Source organism: Cryptotermes secundus, unplaced genomic scaffold (genome assembly GCF_002891405.2).
Source record: "Cryptotermes secundus unplaced genomic scaffold, Csec_1.0 scaffold400, whole genome shotgun sequence".
In the NCBI taxonomy this organism is placed as follows: Eukaryota; Metazoa; Arthropoda; class Insecta; order Blattodea; family Kalotermitidae; genus Cryptotermes; species Cryptotermes secundus.
The window spans coordinates 795,208-812,070 of record NW_019723908.1 but is presented as its reverse complement, the minus strand read 5'-3'; the positions used below and the strand labels follow the sequence as shown (position 1 = coordinate 812,070).

At 41.7% G+C, this 16,863-nt stretch overlaps 1 protein-coding gene across 1 annotated transcript in view; it reads right to left on the bottom strand.

Moving 5' to 3' along the window:
- LOC111862076 (protein dachsous) overlaps nucleotides 1-16,863 on the bottom strand; it is a 657,337-nt gene that overhangs the window by 36,523 nt on the left and 603,951 nt on the right. Inside the window, exons 11-12 of the mRNA XM_033750539.1 lie at nucleotides 15,536-15,908; nucleotides 1,140-1,659 (exon numbers count right to left, since the gene is read on the bottom strand). Of these exons, the coding sequence (XP_033606430.1) occupies nucleotides 1,140-1,659; nucleotides 15,536-15,908 (893 nt within the window). The remainder of the gene's footprint in view (nucleotides 1-1,139; nucleotides 1,660-15,535; nucleotides 15,909-16,863) is intronic.

The window sequence follows — 16,863 nt, the reverse complement described above, 5'->3', positions numbered from 1 at the left end:
ATCCACCGGTCCATATCCTGAGTCAGATCAATCCAATCCATACCATCCCATCTTATCTCTCTAAGATCAATTTTAATATTGTCCACCCACCTACGCCTTGGTCTTCCTAGTGGTCTTCTTCCTCCTGGCTTTCCCACCAATATCCTATATGCATTCCTCGCCTCCCCAATTCATGCTACATCCCCTGCCAACCTTATCTTCATGACTTGATCATTCTAATTATACTTGGAGAAGAGTACAAGTTATAGGTTTATCTTTTTTTAAAGAGAATTCATCAAATAATTTTGGTACCGTCGTGTAAGATTAAAATACATTATATTTAAATCAATATTTTGAATCATTACAAGTCCAATTCGTATACGTGTGCTTCTGATACTTGTACATAAATCTAACCATTGCAGATATATAGATATGCTGAAAAATAACACATCTCTAAAATACGGCCCGTGGGTAGGTAAGCAAGGTATAATGCAGCCCCTCAGCGGTTTAAACTTGGACAGTCCTGTTTTAAAGATGTGAAAAGAAGTTTTCCATGCGCCAAAGCACTGTACCGTAGAGTTAAAGAGGGAGATCTGGAGGTAAAGCTCCTCAGATTCTTAGCCTTGGTACTCTAAGGAGGGGTGTTGTCAGCTTGGGTTAAGGCCACTTTGTGACCGGGGAGAAAGGTCCAAGGGACGAGGAATGACGGGAAATAAGATAAAGAAGGAATGAATTGAACAAAATAAGAAAAGTGGCAGAAACTTAATAATAATTTAAGGAAGATAAATGATTGAAAATGAAAATCGAAAGAAGAATAAGAAATAAATGAAGTAAAGAGAAAAGATGAGAGAAGAACACAATTTCACCTTTCTCTTCACTTTTACACTACATGTTTCGGCACTAATGTGCATGCAGTGCAGTAGTTTGACGTGGATAGACACACACTTGAAGATGGCACATTAGTGCCGAAATATGTAGTGTAAAAGTGAAGAGAAAGGTGAAATTGTGTGCACTGTAAGACGGCTAGCATAAATATACACATCATGGACATGAATCAGTGCAACAGGACGCTAAAATATAACAATGAGAGAATAAATTATCAGTTAATCTGTATACGTAGATGACGTAAGCATGAGAGGCAGAAAGTTCGGGAAATTTACCTGCGCCACTTCTCTGCCGATTGGTGCGTTCTCAGGGAGATGAACCACGTAGGATGTGTTCTGGAACCTGAGTGTCGCCGCTCCCTCAGGACTCTCTCCCACCTTTATTTCGATGAGTCCTGTCGCACTCTGCGGAGGATTTCCTTTATCCCTAGCCAGGACCTCGAGATGGAACAATTTTCCTGACTCCAAAGCAAGACTGGAAGCCGCTGTGACGATCCCAGTGTTCGGGTTAATACGAAACTTGTTGTTTGAAGGCTCGTTCACAAAACTGAACACAATGTCCGCGTTCGTGCCTTCGTCCTGGTCTTCGGCGGTCACCCGTAGAAGGTTATGCCCGGGCTGTGAGTACGCCGGCACTTCGGCGCTGAATGGAAAACGAGAGAACACTGGCTTGTTGTCGTTGTTGTCACCGATTGTGATCTGAACAGGCACCTTCTGCGACCTGGCGTCGTAACGCCCTCCATCCGTCGCAACGACTTGAAAATTGTAGACGTCCTGACGTTCATGGTCAAATAACCTGTTCAGCAAGAAAAGTCATAATGTTATGGTCTCGTAACAACTTAAGGAAATACTTACTTACTTACTTACTTACTTACTCATGGAGCTGAGCCCTTCTGGAGGCGCCGCCAATTCTGCAGCTACTCAAGAATTTCCCAGCATTTTATGGAACCCGAAGGTTCATCACGGTGTTCACAAGAGCCCTCCACTGGTCCCTATCCTGAGCCAGATCTATTCAATCAATACCATCCCATCCTATCTCTCTAAGATCCATTTTAATATTGTCCACTTACCCACGTTTTCATATTCCCAGTGGTCTCTTTCCTTCAGGCTTTCCCACCAATATCCTATACGCATTCCTCGTCTCCCCCATTCGTGCTTAAGGAAATAAGCTGTGATAATTAATTAAATTATGGACTTTTTTTTTTTGTTCTATGTCACTATGTCAGATTTATTTTGTCATTTCCTTATGCTCAGACCGACGAGTTTGCTGCAGCTGTAACGCTCTATACTTTCTTCTGGAAGTGCTTGGTTTGAATCCACGCCGGGACACTGGTTGTTTTGACAAAAGTGTTTTCGTGTATTTCTTCTGTTCCTTCGGAAAAATACAGGGGCATAACTAGATCAGCCTGCTGCCCTTCCCTTCTTTATCCTTTTTGAATCATCATCCATGAAGAATCCTACCATTCGCCGCCATATAGTCTACATACAGTCTATATATAGTCTAAATATTGACAATTTCGTAAAATGAATCACAAAACACAGGCACACACATATACGCTTAGACCTACGTTTCATTTCCTTGACGTGCCCCATATCTGCACATTTAATGTTGTTTTAGTGTACATCCGTTAGCATTAAGGGAATTATTATGAGCAAAACTTAAAAAAAAATTCTGCTTTTCGAAACTTTAAAATGCACCGCATCAACGGTCAGTGTTTTCAGTGGTCCTAGTTCATATGTGGGTGCTGTATTTGAGGAACTGTTAGAAGCCACACAAATATCTTCATTCCGGGCTGTTAAGTGTTCCTCGCCCCTCCACTCTTTCGAAAGCTAAGCATTGTGCGGTTGCGCCAAACTCGCTCCGTGGCATGCAAGAATAACATACATTTTTACACAACCTGTAAACTTCATTTTTTGCCTGTTCAGTCGTTATAAATTTCAATCAGTGAGTAGCAACTGAAGAATTTCCAGTAAAATTTAATTAGTAACCGTAAAACATAGATCAGCCATAAACTATGAACTACTTGCAAGAACTTTATAAACATAAATAATGTAATATTTTTAAACATGTAGTTACCTTGAAACAAATAAATAAAATATACCAGTAGACATATATAAAGAACACAGGAAAAGGGGTAAAACAATGAATTAAAGGATTTTCAGGATTTCAAATGCAATATTTTACTTTTATATTTTGCAATTACCGCTGATTGTTTTATGAGTGAGCAGTACTTTATAGCAAATCGATTTTCAGCCACAATGGCAAGCGAATGCCGCATTTAAATCACTCGTGATATTAACGCGTAAATCATCTCATTCGCTCTGTACAAGCTACTACATATACTGGCGGGGTGGCAAAGTCGCTAACTTCACAATACATCAGAGCTCACTTACACACCGTATAAGGGCGACCGCACACCAACTGCGTCAAGACAAGCATCAACACATGAGACAAAATACGCAGTCTTGCTTCATTCGTGATTCGTCAGCATCATGACTCAGATAGGTTTGCGACGGTTTTCATAATCTCATTCATTTCAGCTGTGCTCCTTTCTTTGCGTCATGTCGCAGACATCGTGTCTTGACGCATGCCAGTGTGCGGCCTACCTAAGGGCTAACGTAGATGAAGTCGCTCTGTATTCTGTAACTGTGTATGGAAATCATACTATCTACCGGCGATGTGGAAAAAGAAACACTCTGATAATATTATATTTCGGAGTCCTGTTGCACTGTATAGATCTGACTTTTGGAGCTTTTGTATCGTCTCAACAGAATTCACTATTATTTCTTAAAAAGGTAGGTAAAGGTATCCCTGTAACAGGCTGTGGAGGCCGATAGTGTTGTGAGATGTTGAGGTTCTCACATTCTGTAAACAATCGGCTCACAGATGGCGGTAAGGTTGTCAGCCTTACGCGCCGGCCGCGCTTTACCCCCAGGAATATTCCTGGTACTCATTTCTGTTAGAGGCTAAGTCGACCCTAGGGCCATAGTGCGGCTGGAAGGATTAGGTAAATTGAAAAAATCCACCTCACCGGGATTCGATACCGTGACCTTCCGGCTTGTAGCATAGTGTCTCAACAAACTACGCTACTGCGTGCCCCTGTTCACTATTCTTTTTTCGTTTTCCTTTACTGGACGGGCTGATCCCCCTTCAAAGGAATTCTAATGGCTGTCTTAGCTTAAGAAACTGAAGTGAAACGAAGCGTTTTATGGATGCCCTATGCTCCAAGTGGGAGAAACAGGAATAGAAGAAGATCTTCCCACACTATGGCCCGTGATTGAGGCCAGGTCAGATCATAGGGGATTAGTTGTGGAAGACATGGCACTGGGGCAGGTTTTATCTGAGTACTACGGTATCATCTTGTAAGTCTCACTCCACCAACTGCTCCATATTCATTAACCATTAAGAATCGATGGGTCTTCACTGGCTTGATGTTGTCACGTATTTGGGGGTGTTACTATGGATGGGGTATGGATTGGTGATTGGATTTATTGACCACTTATACACAATACTCGGGATTACAGGTAATTACAGCGCTATCGCTGATCTACACACTTTACAGTTCACTACAGCAGCCGCTAAACCTTTTCCGGGCTGATGTGTCTTCAACAGCCATTACCTGGCAACGGCTTCTAACACACTAATTATAAGAATCTCACTGTAACTACAACACATATAAAGTCTTCTTTTTACAACCGAAATCTTGCAACTAACTTTTTTTTTACAACTGAACTGTCAAGCTTGAACTATGGGGTCCTCGTTATACAGCCCCTGGGAGGACCCAACAGAAAATACAACACCAAACAGTTCATGTATTGTTGTAGGAGTGATTACCGACCCGTTGTATAGAAACGGCCGTTTGTTCATTCGCCTATTGGATAGCAACGGATGTCCTCGTTTCCTCGTTTGTTTATAGGTTTCTTTCCCTAGCAACGGGTCTATAGGCCTCAATATTCATATTTCATGTGATGGAAAGCAAGTGAGTAGGCAAAATGCAAATATCACCATCAGGTCACGGGAAGACATCCATATGTGGGGATTGCGAAGAAGGGATTCTTACATTAGTACGATCAAAAGAAGGCGATGAATCATATTCCTGATGGACAGGCCTCACTCATGACAGACAAAATGCGGAAAATATTACTTAAAACCGATGTATGCTTTCTTCTCAGATATATCGCTTACAGAATTCGCCAATTATTATTATTATAACAGTGGAACACAGTAGAATACGATGGGCTAAACGTGTAGCGTGGACAATTATAATTTTGGTTCACTTGGAATCCAGAGGAAATGGGAGGATAACATTAGGAGGGATCTCAGGAAGATATGAACTTCATGAAATTGCCTTTAAGTCGCATTCAATGGTAGCTTTGATATTAGTGGTGTTGAACACTCATGTTCTGTTAAAACGGTGTACATTTTGCTGGCGCACACGTTCCTAGAACATTCTGTACTACTGCAGAGCCAGAACGAATATTAAAATGCCAAAATTCTTGTCGCTTTCCACCCCAACTATCTGAAAATCTTACACCAAAGCAATTATATAACATTAGCATATACTTGCGTGGTTCTGTAGTTTGGTACATATTTTTGAGAACGTTTTCTTCATCTTCCTTTTCACGTTTCGACATACCATCGTTTTTATTTATAACTCTTCTTTTTTATGAAACATTCCTGGGCTTCTCGCATTACATACGTTTCGAGCAAATGTTCCAGCCCATTTTACAACATAATGCAACTTGAAATTCCTGAATATTTCTTTTTACGCCGGAAGCGAAGTTTTGAAGCTAGGAAACATAAAGGCTACTTCATTGGAATGCACGAAACACGGCTCTAACAAATTAATTGTTTCGCTGTAGCTAAAAATTGAGGTATTTTAAGTACAAGGCTGGTATTATTGCTCCCTGCATTAGCTGTTTTTATTATATTTCAAATAGTTAAGAATCAGTGTGAATTAATTATGCATTTGTGGCAAATATTGAGTGTCAATATACCTCTTAAATTATAGGAACTATTTTACAGTCATTAAATATTTTGTCGTTTTAACTATGTAAGAATACAAATCCTACCGTCCTCTTTCCTTTAAAAGTTCCTAGAAACCGAATTTATTTATGCTTTTATTTTCTTCAAAATTCTCGCTTGCATTGTCTGAGAAGGAAATTACAATTAAATGAAATTAATGACCTACAAAAAATAATTTTGTGTAAGCGAAAAATGGAATATGTCACCTAACAAAGAATTTCTTCACCTAGTACTATGACGGTAGTTTTATTCTGTGTGTAGGTAGCGGCCTTGCGACGGGCTGATCCCTCGTCCAAGGAGGCCTGCAGTCTATGTCTAGGATTAAGACTCCAAAAAAAGAACGGCCAAGGTCCAAGGGGCTGTACAGCCATGGGGGCGGAGTGGGGAAATAGCAGTCTCAGGCCTGATACTCGAAAGAGTTTCACAAAGAGAGTCGACCAATCAACTGCAACGTTCGGTTACTGTGTCCAGTATGTTTTTTCGTGTCTTCAATAGCTAGAAAATACAGCATCGAATTGTAGGAGAAATGGTGAATTGGAAGGGATTCAGAAGGAAGCAATCGTGAGTTAATCCAGTTTCTATCGAACAGTTGCCTAGACAAACTCATGAAATCCACGAACAGTCTGTCAGAGCAGCAAGTTTCCCAGCCGAGATTTGAACTGAGAACTAGAGGACATGGGTCCAGTGCGTTATAGCTCCCATAACCCGTTCGGCTCCTATTTTCTGTTCAAGGCAACGGCTGAAATGAGAAAAGCGCCTGAAGAATACGAAAACATCGCTGCATGAACTAAATATAAAGGGTCCTTCCTTGAAAATTCTATAATTCTGAAGAGAAAGAAATTTCCCGGCACTGGACCATATCTCCAGCCAGATGAACCCAATGCACACGACATTTCTCCAAGTTACATTTCATAACTTTCGTTCCATTGACTCCTAGGTCTCCCAGATGGTGTCCTCTGTCTCCTACTAACATACTGTACTCTGCGCATTTTACTGCTTCCCACATTTGTTAAATGATTTAATCACCTTAACAATAATTGGTGTGCTTACACACTCGTGTAATACTTGTTTACCGGCCAAATACTAAACTTTGCTGAGGTCTCTGGTTCGTTGACAGGTCGTTGCCTACTAGCATATACATACTATCACAAGAGTATCAACCGAGAACAAGATCTACAGCCTAAACTGATATGCAACTTGCAACTCATCCGTATATGTACACACAGAAGTCTTTGCAGAGAAAACGGCTACAGATGTCCGTTGCCGATAAGGCATAGCTCATTCTTCTATAGCAAATAAACAGGAAAAAAATGGTTATAAAAGGAAGACAGACACAATATCTGCATTCTGCATTATCCATGCAAGTATTCCTGTAACCTGTTCTGTGTTTTCCTTGTCTGTTACTACGATGTGGCGTCACTGACGAAGAACTGGCGCCAGTGGACGCGTATTAATTGACGAATCAGTTCCAAATGAACTGAAGATGGCTCAAATATTTCAGATGTTAAGTAGCCGGATAAAGTGCAATCAATATTATAAGCATTTTGATAAAGGATTTCCGTATCTGAACACGATAAACTTGCTTCCTAATAGACCAGTGTCCACGGGGCGCTTAATGCCGATGAAGTCGTTTCGCATTCTGAATAATGTGTTCCTGTTTTTATCTCGGTATCCACGGCGCTTGAAAGGCGAGTTCAATAGCCCTTTCAAACCGAGTTAATAAGAACAAGATGGTTTTGTGGAATGATGATTTTCTGAACAATATAGACATGGCCAAGATTAAAGATAATTTTGTTTCCTAGTCTAATTCTTCTTCAACATACTCCTCTACATTTTCTCTTCTTCCCTTTGATATTTTTTTTCGCCCTCTTCCTGGTCGTTTCTTCTTCTATTTCATGTTTTTCTTTATCCTTTGCCATCTCATTTTCTTCTTTTTTCACTACCTTCATCCTCACCTTTCTCCTCTCATGTTTCTTCTCTCTTACTTTCTATATTTTCTTCTTCATCTCCTCCTTCTCCTTATACTACATGATCTTTCTTTCTTGTTTCCTCTTTTCTATTGTGTTCCTTCTCCTCCACATTTTTTCTTCTTCCCCTGTCTTCATCTTTGCCTTCAACTTCTTTTTCCGCTTCTTCGAGTTCCTTATCCTCAAAATTGTATGTTTAAAATTCCGTTACCGAGCATAGCACGAATAACCGCAGGTTTAGCAAAGCGTTGTTCCTATTGTAAACTTGATGTTACAACACAGAACACTAGATACTATGAACTTTCGGGGCTGTAAAACCCCAAATTATACATACGGCAGCACTGGTTACTATTCAATCGCAGATAACCAAAATCATAGCTCGTGGATTACGTTTCCATTTCCCTTATTCTAAATTATCGGCTCTTTTAAGAATTAGAACTATTTCATTCAGTGAGAGTGGCAGGTTAAGTTGTACATTTTACGACAGATTCTGCTCCGACGCAATTCGCAGAGATATTAAAGAAACTGAAGTCTTTCCGACTGTGTTTTTTCTTCCATTTCAAGGACCATTGTAGATTCCTATTAGTCGCAATTCCTATTCGAAGAACTGGAGATAAGTTTCCATTAATCGAAGTTGCTTATTTCCATATTATATAAAATTGATTTTGTTGCGAGGCTCTCTAATATACAGGTCTCGCACAAAATGGCTAAACTTCTAGTGGCTGAACTGCAACGTCACGTAAGTAGCCGAACACGAAAATCCCTCCAGATTCCATCACATAAAAGTTTAACCCACTTTCCTTACTAAAGAAATAAAAGCGGGCTTATGAGATCACGTTTTTCTGTATATCTTTGTGTCCCCCTAGAGCTCGCTGCTAGGCAAAAAAAAAACTCCGTGACCTGTAGTCCGGAAGCGAACCATACCGACTGAGCGACCGCCGCTGTCAGCGAAGTTAGTGCCAACTTTTGCGGATAGATGGTGTCACGTAGTCAGCACAACGGATCCCCATGGCCGTTAAATTCGATTTTCTAGACCAGAGCCGCTACTTTCCCAATCAAGTAGCTCCTCAGTTATCCTCACGAGGCTGAGCGGACTCCGCTCCAGACCCACTACTTCTCAGAAAATTTGTCCCGCTGCTAGGCAACGGCTCGGTAAACACGTTCCAGCGAGGGCCAATATACATGCAACAGAATTGACAGCCGCGGTGTATTCTCTACGGTCAGTGTCTTATAAAATACTCAGTTTGTAGTAAAAATAAGGCATGCGAATAATTATTCAGAGAACTCGTTATATATATGGAAACCCTCAGTTACATATCAGATCTATGAGGAAAGAAATCTTCAGGGATTTCGAGTCTGGTTACAAAGTATGCACCAAGTAAACATAACGCACTCACTCGTGGAGCTATGCTCTTCTTGAGAAGTCGCCAATTGTTTAGCTACTCAAGAATATCCCAGCATTTTATGGAACCCGAAGGTTCGTTACCGTGTTCACAAGAGCCCTCCACTGGTCCCTATCCTGAACCAGATCAATCGAATCCACACCATCCCATCCTATCTTTCTAAGATCCATTTTAATATTGTCCACGTCTTGGTCCACCTAGAGGTCTCTTTCTTGCTGGCTTTCCCACCAATATCCTATACGCATTCCTCGTCTCCCCCATTCGTGCTACATGACCTGCCCACCTCTTCCTCCTTTACTTGATCACTCTAATTATACTTGGAGAAGAGTACAAGTTATGAAGCTCCTCATTATGCAGTTTTCTCCAACCTCCTGTCACTTCATCCCTCTTCGGTCCAAATATTCTTCTCAACACCCTGTTCTCAAACACCCTCAGTCTATGTTCCTCCCTTAATATCAGAGACCACGTAAGAAACATAACTACAAAGCGATATTAAAATTGTGACTCAAATAGATGAGCAAATCTATCTGAATTTTTTGTAATGGATGAAAATTTGGCGCTTTCTGTCGTAGAACTCCCATTTCATGTGAACTTCAGAAGTGTGAACACGTTTTCTGAAAAATACAGAAAGCTTTTTAAAAGCAAATCCTGATTGCCTTTCTCCTCTCTTCAAATATTTTTATATATCTATTTTCTTTTTTTCTTTTCAACCGATGACTGCTCCTTTCGACGAACAGTAGGAAACAAGTTCCCCCCCCCGCGCTTAACAGTAAAAGCATATGACTCTGCATAAATGGTACAAGCGAAGAAGACATATCCAGATACAACATACAGCATGTCTGATTCACCGCCACAAAAGGCTTCTGTCCCTGCCCTCGGAATTACAGGAACTAGTGGACAGAAGGAGACGACACTGAGATATGACGGACAAGGCACAAAGCTGTCCTAAAACATAGAGCGAAGTGAAACTGCAGTTAGCATAGTACCTGCACTGGGTATGCATTGTCGTAAAAGCAGCCGTCATGTTGAGTTTTCAACATTTCAAGCTCAATGGAAGTGTTGTTTGTAGCTAACTGCTACCGTGTGTTTTACAGAGACCCCAGATAACTCACGTTTCACATGTAAAACCTGTCCCGCCTAAATAATACCTTCTGTTATAAATGTCATCAGACTGTACATGGTGCTTCCTAAACTAGACAAATATGTCTGTAATATAAAATAAATTAACACTTATTTTTATTTATTTATTTTTATTCTAGTCCACTCCTTAATTATCAACTTATTTTTCTCTTCCTATCAGATTTTTCACGACCGCCTCTGTGGTCTAGTGGTCAGAGTTCCTGACTACAGATCCAGAGGTCTCGGGTTCGATTCCCCGCGCTACCAGATTTTCTAAGAACTAGTGGGTCTGGAACAGGTTCCACTCAGCCTCGTGAGGATAACTGAGGAGCTATTTCAAGGAAGTGGCGGCTCCGGTCTAGAAAACCGAAATTAACGGCCGTGGGGATTCGTTGCGCTGACCACGTGACAGCCTCTATCCGCTAAAGTTGGCACTGACTTCGCCAACAAACTGCGATCGCTCGGTCGGTATAGTTCGCTTGCGAACTAAAACCACGAAGTTTGGGTTTTGTTGTCATCTTTTCGTTCGTCTCCTCATCGTGATGTTTTGATTTAATTATTCATCCAAGGCACCAGTCATTCAGTCTATCCATTATTCACCCACCCATCCGTTCATCCGCCTATTCATCTAGATATCCATTAAGCAAAGATCAATTCACTATGTCACGGACAAATGGGGAAAGCCGAATGGAAGGTGGTATATCACTATCTATCTATCTATCTATGTATCTATCTATCTATCTATCTATCTATCTATGACTCTAAAATCCTTTGATGGAACTCGATGGCTACTTCAGTCTCTTAATCCTACACTATCTATCTATCTATCTATCTATTTATCTATCTATCTATCTATCTATCTATGACTCTAAAATCCTTTGATGGAACTCGATGGCTACTTCAGTCTCTTAATCCTACATAGAGTCGGTAGGACCCCTTCGATGGAGGTTGAGCCCGTCGCCAGACTACTACCTACACAGAACAACACAAACAGAATAAACGGACCCAGATATCCATACCTGGCGTGGGGTTTGAACCCACGATCACAGTGTCCGAGCGGGCAAAGACAGGTCATGCTTTAGACCGCGCGGCCACTGTTATCGGCATGTTGGGATCTAGAGACAGGAAAAGAATGGCACTCACAGTGTTGTGGTGTTGTAGTGTTCCATCCTGCTCGTGGTATAGCAAGTGTCACGTAACTTCGAACAAGGCCAAGAGTAACCTTGAATGCGCAGAAGAAAAGTTTCAGACAAGGGGGTGGNGCCTGTCACTTCTCACACCCTCGAACCCACCCCCTTGTCTGAAACTTTTCTTCTGCGCATTCAAGGTTACTCTTGGCCTTGTTCGAAGTTACGTGACACTTGCTATACTCACGAATAAGTATGGAGGGGTTCCGTCACACAAAGTGACACTAACCCCTCCATTTTTTGAGAGGAGCCTGGCTCGACGTGCACTGCCCCTGTATTCAGGTTCTGATATTCTGCACTGGCTATTTGCTACCATCCAAATTCCAAACACTGATCACTCTTTGCCTACAATAACAATCCATCTGCAGATTCATAAACAAATCTATTCAAGTAATGATACAAGGGAATGAATCTCTCTGTTGCAAGCACCGAAAGCAAATGCGTTTCAGAGAAATTATGAAATAAATGCTGAAGTCTGAACCTTTCATTCCTAGAATTGCAGACAATGAATTAGCCATGCTGAAGTAGGTGGGCGGCAACTGAGTGTCTCTTGTCACTCTCAGAATTTATGTACAGGCTCTGCCAAAAATACTACAGATTTGTCATTCACAAATACAGTTTTGAATCTTAAATCAATTTTGTGCCAGAGGAACTAAATAACACATAAAAATTTAAGACTTCTTTGATTACTTTACGATGCTGCTTCAACTGGAGATGTTACATAGCGGCGAAAATAACAGAATATGATATTGAGTAAGGAGTAGATCGGCTTCTGAGAAGAGAGTCCTTTTGTTTGTTGTTTCGTGGATTTACTTGACGTTGTCAGTATACCAGGCTATATGGCGCCGTACGATGGAATTACTGACGAATAATGGCCGCCTGTGTGATCTAGTGGTCAGAGTTCCTGGCTACAGATCCAGAAGTCCAGGGTTCGATTCCCGGCGCTACTAGATTTTCGGAGAAGTAGTGGGTCTGAAACTGGGTCCACTCAGCCTCGTGAGGATAACCGAGGAACTACTTGAAAAGTAGTTGAAAATTTAAACCATAACCAGCAATCAAATTAAAACTTATTCTTGTAACTTTTGAAACATCTTGTAGAAGTAACATTTATTACACCAATTATTTAGGGTTTAAACAGAATTTTGAAGATGGAATACAAAGCTGTGTTCACAAATTTTGATATGCTCTTTGTAAGCGAATAAGGATACTGTAGTCGGTATAGCGACTGTCTACGGGCCGGTCGGCCGAGAGGTCGGAGTTCGAGTCCCGGTAGGATCAAGAATTCTCTTTTATCCGCGTCGTCTATACCGGCTATGGGGTCCATCCAACCTATCCATTGGGAATCGGGGTCTCTTTCCCCGGGGGTAAAGCGGCCGAGGTGTGAGGCTGACCATTCACCTCCAACTTGTGCCAAGGTCAACCTATACATCCTGTACAGCCCGTACATCCACTCCCCCATACACCTTCATGGAGTGGTGCTTAATTTGTTAAGCATAAGGGCAACTTTACTTTCACCTTACCTCTACAGTGAAGTGAAGTGAAGTGAAGTAAATGACATTACGCATGTTGGTTTCCTTTTGTTTGTGTTTTGGGTGTTGTATTTTTTCTCTCTCTCTCTGTATTTGTTGTTGTATTTGTTGCAGTTGTTTGTATTTCTCTGTAATTGTTGTAGTTGTTAATCGTATTTGGTTTGTATTCATTGTGGTAGGATGTCCTTATTGTTGTCTTTTTTGTGTATTGTGTTTTGCTTGAACGTGTTGTCACTTAGTGTAAAGTGTGTTACTTGTCTGTTGTGTCCTATTGTGTACTACTGCCACCGGGCTAAAACCCAATTGCAGTATAATAAATAATATATATATACACATTTGTAACAATCAATGAGAGGATAACTCTATTCTTAATTTCTGAAATAGACTGTACACACAAATTATGGCAGAGAAAGATAACATATTTCCAATCACCGATAACGGGGAAACATGACATATCCTTCTGGGTTGTATGCGTTTCGATGTGATAATACAGACTCCACCTTTTCAGTCCTATAACGAGACGATCGAGACATTGGAATAACGAAGACCGGAGAGTCATAATCAATCAAAATGTAAATCCAAGGTACGACACTATCAGTGGCAGTAGAAGCCTCCCTCCATGTTCCGAAACTTGTCAGATGTAGACAGACTACTGCAAGCAGGTCAGAATAATAAGGGACTACCGGCCGGCAAACACATTTCTTGTTCTTGTAGAACCGAGACGCCTCGAGTCATAAGATTGCTCAAACAGGGAGGAACGTGTGTGTATCTAAGGTCGTGTCATTTCTCAGGCAATTAGTCGCCAGCTTCCCACCGCGGAGGCCCGGTTTCGAGCCTAGGTCAGGTCATGTAGGGTTTATACTGGACAAAGTGCCACTAGGGTAAGTCTTCTCCAAGTACTTCGGTTTCCCTTACCAATTCTCATTCCACCGACTGGCCCACACTCACCAACCATCATCCGGAGCTGGTACAATAGACCAATTATTGGTCGACGTACCAAATGAACTCAATCTCATCCCAGCCAAAGTAAAAAAAAAAAAAAAACGCGTCTGTACGACTGCGCGTGCGTTCAGTAACTCTCTGTTACGCGAACCGGTTCGTTCAAAACCGCTAGTAAGCCCGCCATTGAACGCGATTATCAGGCAGAGTCCTCTGTCTTCCATTCTGACAGTTTGTTTTCCTAACACATGCGGTAGAGTGACTTGGCTACGGGCTGGGCGACCCGAGGAATCTCGGTTCGATTTCTGCCTTGAGCAAAATAGATTTCTCTCCTTAACAGCTTCCAGGCCTTCTCTGAAGTCAAATCAGTCACCTATCGAATGTGTACTTGGGGGGGGTCTTTCCTCGGGGTTAAAGCGACTGGAGCGCAAACCTGCCCTCTCACTTTCATCCGGTGTACTACTTAAGAAACTACATAACAAAACGTTTAGGAAAATGGTTGTGTTCTGTCCTCTCATGAGAGGGGAGGTACAACCCTAGCAATTCTGAATTGGAAAAGAGCTTGGAAGGCAGCGTGGTCATAGCCTATTTGTGGCATCATTCCGGAATTTTCCTGGTGTGGCTGAGAAAAGACATGAAGAACATTAGTCACGATTGCAAATGTCCAGAAAGAGATAAGAACCGGGCATCTCTCGAATACAAGTACAGAGACCAACCTGTTCGGTGTGTCTATCACCTTTGATTAGCTAACTTACTCTCTTAGTAATCTATTACATAACTACATATGACCCACTTTATAAGAAGGGGCATATTTTTCATGTGCCCTCACCAGGAACTATCGCATTCTCATGAGACGCTTGATAGGGCTGACCCCTGACGGGGTTCTACGGACGACACCTAAGCTATGGGTCCACTCCACTAGCCCCAATTCAATGTGCTGCAAACTATAATAAGCGCCCAAATTCTAAATCTTTACAATGAAGAAAACAATATTTTATATGACAGTTGTACAAGGTGTATAAGTAATAACAAGGGACACGCGGTAGCGCAGTTGGTTGGGGCACTATGCTACAAGATGGAAAGTTGCTGGTTCGAGTACCGATGAGGTGGATTTTTGTCAGTTGACCTAATCATTCCAGCCGTACTATGGCCATGGGGTCAACTCAGCCTCTAAAAGAAATGAGTACCAGGAATATTCTTGGAATGTTCTTGGGGGTAAAGGGCGGCCGGCGAGTAAGGCTGACAACCTTACCGCCATTTATGAGCCGATTGTCTAGAAAATGTAGGAACCTCAACATCTCACACCTCTATGGGCCTCCAAGGCCTGTTATGGGGATAGCTTTACGTACTTCTTTCCTTTTCTTTGTTTTCCTTTTCTAAAATAATTTATAAATCAATGTGAGCAACGTATGACACAGTTTATTATTCACGAGGTACCTGGATGAAAGAAAATGCTCACTAAATTCGGGTATACCCATGTATTCAAACAAGCAATGACTTACCCAGCTGTAGTGATGACACCAGACTTGTTATCAATCCTGAACAACCACTGGCTCTCATTGGCAAGAGAGTACACAATCCTGGCGTTCACTCCCAGATCTGCATCTGAAGCCTGAACTGCGAGGACTACAGTGTCCACAGGGACGTTCTCGGGGATCGTGGCGCTGTAACGGGGCTGAGAGAACCTGGGATCATTGTCGTTCTGATCTTCAACCAAAACGGAGACATTGCAGGAACCTTGCAGTGGCGCGGGGGTTCCCCTGTCCTGCGCCGTTATGACCAACCAGTAGCGAGAGTGGGATTCGCGATCAAGAGGACGCGCTGTCAGTTCCCCGGTGTGTAAATCGATGCTGAACTTGTTGCCTATGTTTCCGCCTGCGGACAAAAATCATTGTTGAAGAATAATCACCAAATATAAGGGGTGGCCATAGAGCAAATTCACAAGGCATATATCTGGAATACAGTAATGACGCTTAATAATGATAACACAACGCTATTTTGCAACGAGTAAACTATTTTTCTACATCGTTGTCATGGGTACCGAGACATTGTCATATTGCGAGATGAGGTTTTATCTCCCCCCGTCCATAGAAATGCATGACTCGTTCCTTCAGCCAATGTTTCAGTGAAGTGACTGGCTAGGGATTGGAAGAAAATGGTTTGAGTCCAGGTTGTGACAGCTATGTTTCTATCCCTCGTCACCTCTGGAGTGGCTACTGAAACCACCCATTCTCCTATCCAGTGTGTAATTGGTGCTCTTTCCCAGAGGATAAAACGGCCGAACATGAATGCGGACCACTCATCTCTCTCTAATGTCAATGTCCAGAATGTGTGGAGCTTCTCCTTCACTCCTTCATACTTTTTTATGTTATGGTTCACAGGGAAATGTACAACTTTGTATTTACGTTGTTACCTGCCCATCATAAAGATTTACTTTAGTTCTCCATATTGATGTACGTATATTCCTAAAAAGCGAAGTTCAAAATTAAAGAAGATAATCATTGCTACTAGGGCAAGTCAAAATTGTTGTCACCATAGTCACTTCCAAACAGGTGTTACAGACTAACACACAAGAATCAAGTATTTTATCGGTTGAATTGTGTGACTGTAGAAGTCGGTAAGTTATTTTACCACTCCTTGCGTATCGCACTCTGAGTTAAATGGTAGTATGACAGATGAATGATTCATTGGACAGGATTTGAAAGGAAGCGATCGTGGGCCTAATTGAGGGTCTATGTCGTCGATTGTGGAAGGGTTGTCTTACTTTGAAAGAATATAAATTACAAGCTCTTGATAACAAAATGTCCACGAAAATATCTAGTTCTAAGTG